General features: G+C 34.1%; 1 protein-coding gene across 2 annotated transcripts in view; it reads right to left on the bottom strand.

The window, feature by feature from the left end:
* Meltrin (disintegrin and metalloproteinase domain-containing protein meltrin) overlaps window positions 1-12,027 on the bottom strand; it is a 143,662-nt gene that overhangs the window by 19,250 nt on the left and 112,385 nt on the right. For both annotated transcript variants that reach the window (XM_089233569.1, XM_089233570.1), the window contains exons 14-15: window positions 7,111-7,254; window positions 6,712-6,884 (exon numbers count right to left, since the gene is read on the bottom strand). In XM_089233569.1, the coding sequence (XP_089089695.1) occupies window positions 6,712-6,884; window positions 7,111-7,254 (317 nt within the window). The remainder of the gene's footprint in view (window positions 1-6,711; window positions 6,885-7,110; window positions 7,255-12,027) is intronic.

Genomic DNA, 12,027 nt, shown 5'->3' with positions numbered 1-12,027 from the left:
TCCACCTATTTCTTTGGACTCTAACGTAGATGAAAATCAGTCCAGTAATTCACAAAACCCAGAGTCGAACGAAGAGACACAGTACATGAGTAATACTCCTTCTTTGTTGTCATTTAGTGACATTCCTTTGTTCAAGTCATTTAATGTGCCTGTTGTTTCCAGACGTAATGTACCTATTGTTCGAAGACATAACCAATTTCATAACCTTCGTCCCAGTATTGTTCGACCTGCAAGGTTTCGGGACTAGTTACATTATTATATTTCAGCTGTATATGTATATATATTTGTTTTAATGTTATAATTTTCTTTGAGTACTTGTTGTTTCTGAAAGTATATTCTGTAATAATTATTTGACATATAAAAGGTTTGGTGTTTTGTAGAACTGTTCACGTTCATGCTATAAAATGTGTGATGTAAGAATTACTCATTATTTTTTTTGTTTTCTGTGTTTATAATCAAAATTAATTGTGAATGTGCTCAGGATAAATATGTGAACGTACATATTCAAGTTTTCTTTTCTTTCATACATTGATGATATGTAACTGTTGTGTCTTCTTTGGGAAAGGTGATTGAGCTGCCAAATATTTTTTTTTCTTTCAAAAATTAGGCTGTAACCACACACACACACACACACACAGAGTCTGTGCAAATTTCGAATCCTACATAGGGATACACAAAAAGAGAAAGGATTTGTCAAACTAGCCCAAATTTCTCACTCTCCAGTGCAAACTTTCGGAAAAATCAGACGTTCATTGAACATGTGTAGATCATGAGAATTGGTGTCTCTAGACAAAGAAATATTGTAAGATGATACATGTCTCAAGTATTCAGTATATATGTCATGAAAATGTTTGTCGCTATATTTTTTTTTTTTGAAAGATTTGTCTTATGACGTAGGCTGGTGTTGTGACCATGGTGAACAGGAATCCCTTATACCCTGTTTTCTCACTTTTAACTTCGCAAGTTTCTTTAGACCCTAGGGTTGTGATTACCGGAAACCACCCGAGGTAAACCCCTGGCGATCCGGTTCGGGCCAGTTTGCTTGGGCAAATTCGGCTTGTTCGTTTTTGTCCGGCATTAATCCGCTGAGTTCTACAGTTGAAGGTAGGGTCTTTGACTGTGGAGCGAGGATTGGGAGCCAGAGGTCGGGCTATTGCAACTCATCGAAATCCTGGTTTTCAATCCATAATCGATTTCTACATCTTTGCCACGTCACAGCACCCCCCTCTCGAGACCACATTAAATTTTTTTTTTCATTCACTATTTCATATGTCTCTGTAACAAGTTGCATTGTTTACCTTTACCAGACCGCCAGAATGAGAGAGAGACGGGAAATCTCACATGCTTGGATGTATTTTTCATTTATGTAACATGTTTTAAAGAATATATATTTTCTTATGCATAACAAATGTCCATATGTGCAGAAAAATGTCACCTTTTGAATACTAATCATGTGTTGTTACTTGAGTATTCCAGAAAAAAAAAAGGGAGGAAACCAAAAGCGAAGAAAAAAATTCTGATAGCAAATCAGTGTTAACCATGGATGTGATAATGTAGATGATTGTGGACAATCAAAAGAATCTCAGAAGAAGTCGGTTTGTAGATTTAAAATGTTACTTATTTGTGGTATCTGTGAAACACCAGATCTTATTTGTAGTATCTGTGAAACACCAGATCTTATTTGTGGTATCTGTGAAACACCAGATCTTATTTGTGGTATCTGTGAAACACCAGATCTTATTTGTAGTATCTGTGAAACACCAGATCTTATTTGTGGTATCTGTGAAACACCAGATCTTATTTGTCGTATCTGTGAAACACCAGATCACTGTTGCATATTGATGATTGAAGTATTTGTACGTTCATTTCTTCTACGTTTTCATAGTTCGTGTGCAGAGTCCTAGCCAGGAAGACATTGGAAGTAGGTACTTTGAGGTACTTTGATGGACTTGCTCAGGTGACACACTTTGATTTTATTCGTCTGCGTGGACAATATTCTTTTTCCTCGTCTCAGAATTTAGTTATGGAATGGTATAGCGTTTGCACTTGTTCTTTTCTACTAAAACCACACTTGGTATTGCCAAACAACTCACTCAGTCACTCTTTCATTCATTTTCTTTTTGGCATAAACAGTGACATATCCTCAGTTCTCTACCCTGCCTTTTTCTTTGTGGATGTTCCGTATTCAAAAATTTTCCCTGTGTGAAAATTTTTTTTCCAGATCCGTCGGTAATATGTCAAGGTGGAAAAGTCATGGCACACTTTTCCCCCTCTTTTGACATATGACATAGTGTTTTTTGTAATCGAGAGTTATTCATATCATATTTATGTGTCATGTTTTTGTGTCATAATTATGTGTCATGTGTTTTGTGTTGTAAGAAAATAAGTTTGTTGTCCTTTTTTTTTTTTTTTTTTTTCAGTTGGGAAAACGAGTAGGTTACACACATTTTTTTTTTGTACACACGGTATGTGTTTTCGAAATTTTTGATTTTCCACACGATGTCGTGGACTTTGACCGATTTTTCTAAATTAATCCCCTGGAAATTTTGCTCCTTGGTGTCAACAGTCAACCGATTTTGAGGCATCTTTGTTGAAAAAATTAAGAGTTTGTAAAAATTTAAATTTGTTCCAGGATAGTGAAGCAGGAGATGGCCATTTTTCGAACTTTCGTTTCCGATCTCGAAGGTGACGCGGAGAGAATATTTTTTTTTCTGTTTGTTTGTTTATTTTTGCAGAGGGAAACACACAAAATTACCGCTTTTCGTGTTTGAAACTTTTTGCAACGTCATCAGAAATTTTCTAGAGGATGAGACATACATGCTGATCTATTTTGTGGAATCATTAATTAAGTAATTCATTAATAATTTCTTTTTTTTTTTAAATGGAAACTTACACACGTACCGTTGATATTTGTTAACGTTGAATTTGAATAATAATTCTGATTGGAAAATATTTAGATATTTCAAGAAAGTGTATTCTATGTGTCATCTTGAATTTAAAATCATGTGTTAATTAATTTTTTTAATTTTCTCTGTCATATGACGAAATTCTTTCTGTATCATTAATTATGCGTCGAAGTATGTCATGTGACCTATCATTGGAACGCGGAATTAATTTCCCGTCTAATGGTCAAATTTGATTTGTATTTTTTTAATGATGTGTGTGTATAATTAAGCGTTTTCCTTTTTGTATAACATTTATGCATTGTCCTTGGGATCAGAAGAGACTCCCCGTAGGAAGAAAGTTTCGTTCAGGGCGTTATTTTGTCTGGATTTTAGACTTGCCCTTTCACCTTAATTGGTCAAAATTGATGTCATAAAAATTTACGCCACGAATCAAAGTGTGCGCATTTTCGAAGCCACGCCCACTTTTCATTTTACTTATACCCTCGAAACGTCGGTGGGTTGGTCATTCTTTAGTCAGTTTTGGTTAGTCGTTGGTCAGTCTTGGTGCAGTCTTCCGTGTTTTCTCTCGTCGAGAAAAACGCGGTAAATTTGATGTTAGTAATGTGAAATCGTTCTCGTGAGATGTTGCAGTTTGCTACCGCAGTAGTTTCTTCATTTTGTTGCCGAGGCAAATCCTGAAGCCTGTCACCATGTCCAGAGCAGAGCAGAGACGGAGAAGGATCCGGAGAGTTTTGTCCTATCTTGGATAGACCGCCTGTTTCCCGATGTCTCTAGAACTTGATTCGAGATCCAAGAACTGTGGCAGGAACACTGACCCCTGGGTGGCAGAACGTCGAGTCACTCGGAATTTGTGAGTATGTGAGATATTTCCTCTTTGTTCTCTCTCTCATTCACCATTTCTTATGAGTTCATGGCGGTGATCCGAAAATTTGTTAAGTTGTTGTTAATATCATGATTTCATTGAGGTTAGATCAAACTCCCCCCCGTTGAATTATTCAGTCAAGTAGAAATTTCTTTAATGTGTCTTAATGCTAATGATCGCTATGGCAATGCACCCATTTGTGTTTATTTCAATATGTTTGTTTCGCTGTTTAAAGTAAAGGTTTGTTAAATGTTGATGTTGGAAAAGCGTTTATTTTCTGCTATAAGAGACTTTTGAATTTGCTCAATGTCAGTTTTGAAGTATTTTAAATGATGCTGCTGTATTGTTAAAATATCTCATTGAGGAAGAAAAGTAATTAAAATTTAATTATCTTAACTATTATGAATGTGTATGTGTGACTTGTAGTGATTTGGTTTTTTTTTACTTGTTTTCATGTGGTAAATGTTAATTATGATGGAACACTAGCACTCCCCGTTGATAAGGGTTATTTTGTGGTCAAGGTAACCACGCTCTGTATGCCCTATTCGAATCACTGGCCTAAGTGTTGAAAGATATTCATATAAGGGGAAAAATGATCATAGTTCATAAATAAAATTGTTATGGTAAAATATATCTTGGGGAGAACACCATAACATATTGGTGCCGTGTTCTCTATAGAAAACCCAATATAACATATGTTAACACACAAAAAAGATAATAAAACAAAAACAAAAAAAAACAGAAACACATAGGAATGTATGACCCGAAAACCCAACCTGATCAGCTGGAGGATAAATGAAGATGCAGAAATGACAAGCCAATAATGGGTGGAAAAACTTTAGTTATATTTTACACAAGAATGTGTACATTAGAAGGTGGAATGAAAAAAGGGTGTTTTTTCACTTTTTTTGGAAATTGGTGTTGCCTTAGTATTCAAAAGATGTCTTTCAAGGTTTTAAGACTTTATACCAAAATCTAGGAAAATATTTTAATATCTTGAGGTGCCTCACGTACCCTAAAGGTCGAGCAAAAAGACTTTTCTGAGTGCACATTATGAAAATTGTTTTAAACATTATACAATAAACCCTTTTTTTGGGAGGGGGGACGACAAAACTATAACCATGTTCCAAACTATAAAAGCAAAAAAACCATAGTTTGAACGATATAAGTGTCAGGAGAATTGCCTCTACTGCTTCCTCTGTTATCACACTGTTATTACATTTCAAATTTTTGCAAAATAGTCTGCTTTTTTTCAAACGATGGGAGAATACTCATTGATTTTATTCTGGCTTGAATGAAGCCTTCATGACTCTCGGTTGTTGATACAGCAAGAGATGCTTCATTTACGAGTTTTACCCACCGTTCAACTGCTTGTGTGTGACAAGGAAAATTTGGTATACATGGAAAAGCAGGTTCAGATAATTTTTTGTGGGTCCAGTTCCTTATTTTTTATAATAGGTGGTTCAGTCACTCGCACTTGATCACATGCAATTAGTTCAGAATAGTGCTTAGCAGAAAAGTTTATTTTTGGAACATGGAATGTACAGATTTCTGCTTCTGATAATCCTTCATTTCTGATTTTTAGAATTCTCTTGATTCCCAGTTCTTTGCCCGTACTATTTTCACAAGATATATCTGATCTGCGCTTAAATCACTGTTGTCACTGTCCATTATTGGAAGGTTATTAGAGATTACCTATTATGGAATTTAAACCAATCTTTCACAATTTTCCAAACTTTTTCCGGTATCACCTTGAAGCCTGTGTGGACTGATGGAACATTCATCTAGATGCTTCACAAGATGCCTTAAATGTAACTCATTGAAGTGAAAAAGACAAATAGGCCATTGCAAGGGATGGCCTATTTCTTTCTCTATTAATCTGATACCATCATTTTTATAATCAGTATTGGTAACAGTTCCGTCGCATCCGATCGCCATCAATTCTTTTGTATCAAAATCTTGTTTCAAAAAGTCTAGGATTGATGATTTTATATCCCTTGCTCTACTGCTTCTTGGAGTTGTGTGGCACTTTGTGAGCACTTGTTGTGAAACTTACGTGTACACATATTGTCCTCGTGTAAAGTATCGCCAAATAAAAAGTTTTTCTACCCATTATTGGCTTGTCATTTCTGCATCTTCGTTTATCCTTCAGCTGATCAGGTTGAGGTTTCCGGTCATATATTCCTATGTGATTCTGTTTTATTTTTGTGTTTTCTATCTCCCCTAAGAGTTTGTACATCGAGTTTTGAATCATCATGTATACAGTAGAAGTAGACACCACGTATTGGAATCACCAATGTTATCATTCTGGTCTTGTTATAAATTTTTCAAAATATGAAATGGACCAATATCATATTTCAATAATGGACCATTATTTCCAATAATATGGGAAAGACTTTTTTATATCTATCAGGATTTCAGTTCGTGCTATCAATTTGTTTTTTCATCCAATTTTTTTTTTTTCACACATTTTGAAGCTAAGGTTGAACCACACATATTTCCCCCCCAAAAATTATCAACCTGCAGGAGGCCAGAAGTTGTAGCTTAACCTTCTCACCTTGCAGACAAACATTTCTCAGATCACAAGAGATTAATATGTGTGTTTGAAATGAACTTTTTTTTTTTCCAGGACAGTTTGAACCCTGTGCAGTGTTCATACTGCACATTTCTATCATTTACTCAGTAAAAGTTATCAAATACAGAAAATGAAGGGCCTCAAATTTCTGTTGACTGAAAAATCATATAACGTCAATGAATCAACTAAATGGAATTCAGATAGCACCAAAACACTGCTCCTTATGTAAAGGGGATGCTTTGACCCTTAATGACGGAAATGGGAAAAAAATGGATTGAACTAGCAAGGAAATCATCCTGTGGAAATTGAAAGTGATAAAAAGTAATTCCAATTGATAGCAAAATAATTGAATGAAGAATTTTACTCACTGCTTATTGCAAGCTTTGTATGTTTTATTCAGACGGTTGTATCCACAATTGCCATTGACATTTCCTTTATAATTTTGTTCATAGCATCTTGCATCTGACATCTTGCCAGTTGGTCCCCATAAAATTTTGCACTGATCAGCATGAGACCGGCATCTACCCTCATAGCAATATGCCTAGAATGGAAAGCCAAAAAATTAAAATGAAGTAATGAGCAAAATTGTCATATATATATATAATAATAAGATATCGCAATTTAAATAAATATCAGCATTAAAATCATGCTCAATAAATATATATGTTATTGTCTGCACTTCATAAAGACATATTTTTTGTCTTTAATCACTTCAGATTGAATTGGTTTGAAATTCACATAGATGGTACTAATGGAGAAACACTAACCTCTCCATCTCTCTCTTTTTCTCCACATAACAAGCCATTCTCTTTATATGAATCTTTGGGACAGAATTCAGATAGACCATCACAGTACTCAGGAAGATCACATTCTGAAGTGGTTTTTCTACAAACTGTAGCTACTTCTTTTACCTACAAAACATTGAAATCATAAGATTTCTAAATCATGAATATGGATTTTTATATCATACAAATGATCTAACTAGTCTATGACCTATCAATTCTGAAATACTTTTTTTTAATGTTCTGCACAGAAAACCATTAAAAAACTATTTAAATACAGCATCTCATTGGAACTGGAACCTATGGGCTCAGGTCACTTGAACCTCCATCCCCAAGAAATCTTGTGAGGTTACAAATCCCCCAGTATTTCATGAATATTCAATGCAAACCATCCCTGCATATGCACTTGTGGGCCATAACAGATGTCTGCTGACCAAAGAACCTCTGCCAATGTTTTCTTTATATCAAAACTCCCATGGCACCTATGAGAAAAAATTTTCTTCAAGCTATGTGGGCACACCCACACCTGGTCAGAATGCGTCTGTGCATGCAAAACCACTAAATACCCTTTTTATGCATGTGGCAGATTGCACAGATGAAAGAGATTGGTGCAGGTGAAATTTACAAAATAATAATTAGAGTGAACATTACTTAAGATTCAATCTTGATTGAATGGGTTTTGCTGCCATAAGCTACTAAAAATGCACTTCCTACTTTTTTTTTTCATGAGTATAAGAGCTTCAAATTGCTCTTTAAAAAATGGTTTCTGTTTAGGCACAACAGAGGTAGTTTCACTCACTTCAGTTATTATGCTCATAATACTGTCAAGTAATGATGTCAGTTTGGGAGGGGGAGGAAAGGATAGCAAAAACTATATGAAAAAAATTCCAAGGACTTTCATGGATTTTCAAGTACTTTGAAATGAACTTTTTCCAAGGACAGTTTGAAACCTACAGTGTTCATACTGCACATTTGTATCATTTACTCAGTAAAACTCATCAAATACAGAAAATGAAGGGCCTCAACAATGGAAAGTCAAAGAAAAAACTCCCAGAGGAAAAAATGAAATATTATGTGTTATTATTATAAAATAAATTATTATATATAGTAAATTATATTATTTAATACAATTTTTTTACTATATATGAAACTAGAATTTTTATATTTGAGAGAAATATGAAAAATTCTCTGGCTTTGCAACAAAAGTTTTTATAAGGAGATGATAAATGTTTCTTGTCAGATGAATGTCAACTGTTTCATTAAAAAAAGTTATCGGTAAGGCCCAGATGTTGTTGACATAAAAAATTCTAAAAAATGACCAAAGGATAGTGTAGACTGCTTACACTGTTGAAGGAGGAGTTGAGATGATTGAGACTTTTTTTGGCTGCTTCAATTCCCTTTTTATGTTTATCCCTTCCGATGTGTTGTGTGACAGTAAATTTCTTTTCAGCTGTAACTCCAGTTTCACACACCTTGCAAAACAAAATGATCCCATCAGTACAAAAAAACATCCTCCCCAAATTCTTTAACTAGCTTTTGCAAGTGACAAAGTTCAGATGGTTTGCTTTTGGATGTTATTCAAAATTCAGCAGTCCTCGTTCAGCACACAAGCTTGAGAAAAATTTAAATTTATCATCTCGAGCTCTAATTTATCTCTAGGAAAAAAAGAAAGCTGCTCAACAGACACCTATCATGAGATGAGAGCCCTTTCTAAGTAATGGGCAATGTTTTTAATTTCCTTTCAATGCATTAATCGTTTAAAGGCTGAACTATGAAGAAAGTCACGTATTGTTTTGAAATTTGGTATTTGAGGTCCTTTTACATGCCTATACATAGATCAACTTTAAAATTTTTCTTTGTTTTTCATGATGTTCCATAAATGGAACATTGGCACTTGGGGAGAGCTGAAAGCAAAAACTGGTATCACCTATATTCTGATGATTATTTATTTCTGGAGTACAGTTATCAAACAAAATTTTCTATTTTCTACTACAATCATATTCATAACACATAACGGTTTTTTTAAACACAAAAATGTGTGCAGAAAATTAAATTTTGTTTTCTAATGTCCATGATAGAAGAAGGAAAAAATCTTTGATGGACCCGTTTGTCACATTGGTAGCATTTATACAGTGCTTTTTTGGCAAACCACAACATGGCAAACATGCTATAATGGTCATGTATGGTCTATAATGGTCATATGCAAATTTTTTCCAATGAAATACACAGCTGTGGTTTTGATCAGGCTCTTGAAATAATTTTTTTTATCCCATGCAATAGTTTTTTTTGGATTGCTTAAAACCTTCTGGCGTTTTCTTGAAATTCTCACATGAATATTGCACTTACATTTTTCTAATGTTTTCTGTAATGCATTTTTTGAAGAACTCGCTTCGGAAGTTTCTAACAACTCATCCTCATTGCTGCGAAATTGTTGTTGTTTACCATTCTTCATACATTAGTTGGAACTGTTGTGAGTAGATCATTTTCAACAATATCCTCTTCACCAGTGATGTTCCTAGGTTCATTAGTAGGTAATAGCCACATATCTACATCCTCTAATTCAGAATCTGAAAGTGTTTCTAAATATCCTACAGCTTCTTCTAATGTGAGATATCATTGTGACATTGTTGCACACAGCTGAACATAACAAGACTATCTACGATTGCAGATCTTGGTTTGATTAGTCTGCAGTTCGCAAAAACATGCATTTCTAAGAAGGCAAGAATAAAAAAGTACTCACTCAATATAAACAATCCACCCCAGAAAGCATATTCTGTGTCATATTACCCAAAATTCACCCCATACACATGTAGAATGATGACAACACTCTGAGGTTCGAACGGGAAAATCGAAGCATTGCACTGCAATCTCCCCCCAAGAATTTCACTCTCTTGAAAGGCCAATATTTCATAAATGAAACATGCATTTTTGAATGCCTGTAGCTTGTTTACATGTAACAGTACACAGAAACTAACTGATTTACTTTGACTGATATACAGGGTGGGCAAAAAGTCTGTAGAAACTTTAAAAATTCATTAAAAACGGAAAAATAATCAAAATAAAAAACAATTTGCAGGGTTAGCATCGCAAGGTCACTGGAAGTTTCTTAAGACAGCGAAAAACCCTCAAAACAGCAGATGGGTGGCGCGGGAATGTAGCATAACAATACGCTACATGGTCATGTGGAACACATAGATACTGCTGTAATAAATTATTTGGAGGCATTCTGTTCGTTATTTGTGCATCTTTTCCTTGACTTGTGTATGCCAGCGCCACCTACCGGCTGTTTTTGAGTTATTTTTTCCCCGTCTTAAAAAAATTCCAGTGACCTAGAGATGCTAACCCTGCAAACCTTTTTTTATTTTGGTTATTTTTCTGGTTTTTATGAATTTTTAAAGTTCTACAGACTTTTTGCCTACCCTGTATTAAGCAGTAGAAACAAACAAAATAATTTTCAATTTACTTCAAAATTGAAATTTTGCCAAATTTTAATCAAAATGGGTAAAAACTGTCAAATTTTAAATAATGTCAAAAAATTTTATATTAACCTGAAGTTTCAAAATTTTATTTTAAAAAATCTTTTGAACTCTTCTCTGAATTAATTTTTATCTGCTATTTTTGCAAATAAAAACCATGTTCCATTTATGGAACATTGGCCTTTAAACCGTTAATAGAATCCAGCACTTCTTTTCCTTTGCTTTCTTTTGCAGATGAACGCTGAAAGACTTTTGAAGTTTATATACCAATGTAATCTGTTGTATTTTCACTCCGTTACTGCAGCCAAATTATAAACATGCTCTCTTCTGTCTGGTTCCCACATTTGGACGAAGATATTTTTTTGCAATGAGTACTTTGATTTTTGCTTATATTGAATCCCTTTATCAGGCAGGACCAACGTCGTAGTTGAATTCTTTAAAATGGGTTGATTGAAGCATTTTATAAATGATATATTTGATAATATCACTCAATGTAGCACACACACACATATTTAGTTTTTTTCACCTTTTATACTTTGAAAATAATTTTAGAAAAGTGAAAAATATCCTAAAAATGACAAAAGATGTCCCAAAACTTGCCCTCAAAAATGCCCTCAAAATGAAAAAGGTCCAAAAATGCAAAAAAAACTCAAATGTCATCAAAATCCAGGCCCTGGTTATAAGCCTATCATACCAGGCTCTTCGAGAAAGAAAACTCTCAAAGCAATTCTCATTAAGATTTCCTGTTTAAAGCGTTTTCTCGCTTACTAAGTTTTTTTACAGCTTTTTTGAAAACTTTATAAGCAGGATTCACTGTAATTAAAATTTCCCCCAAGACCAAAAATTGAAAATATTTTTGTAGAAAATTAAATTACCGAAAAAAAACATTCTTATATTATCTGTTAATTTAAAAGTCTTTTTTGAGTGTTAGTGACCCACAATTTCTGTGGGAAAAATATCGTTGTGCTCCTCCAAAAGCCAAATCTGAGTACACATTTGTGATTTTTATGATGCACAATGGTGACTACAAACATAGCAGCTAGATGACAAAACTGTGGATATTCAAGGTAGAGTTTTACAGATTGTTTTTTTCTCAACAATCGCAGAAAACTCTTTACAAATTGAATGGACATTCCAAAAAAAAATTATAATTTTTCAAAAAATGTGTATTCACAATATTGTAAAAATGAGGCAAAATTACACTCATAGACGCTGTCTTTGAATGTCAGTAGGATAGCTGCAAAAGTACCATAATTTCCGGTATGCAACCAGAGGGGGAAAAAACTCACAGGGAATAAAAATCCCAAAATTGAAAAATTTGGTATACGGTCCTGTCATTTATTCTTAGACAACCTTTGTGTATACCAATACAATGCAGTAAAATGCTTCATTTGCACTTCAAAGTAGTAAAACTACTTTTTGAAGG

This window comes from Pholcus phalangioides, unplaced genomic scaffold (assembly GCF_987345545.1).
Source record: "Pholcus phalangioides strain wild (caught in Gottingen) unplaced genomic scaffold, Ppha-v1.0 ptg000007l_1, whole genome shotgun sequence".
In the NCBI taxonomy this organism is placed as follows: domain Eukaryota; kingdom Metazoa; phylum Arthropoda; class Arachnida; order Araneae; family Pholcidae; genus Pholcus; species Pholcus phalangioides.
The sequence above is the reverse complement of the archived record's forward strand: the minus strand, read 5'-3'. Positions and strand labels throughout refer to the sequence as shown.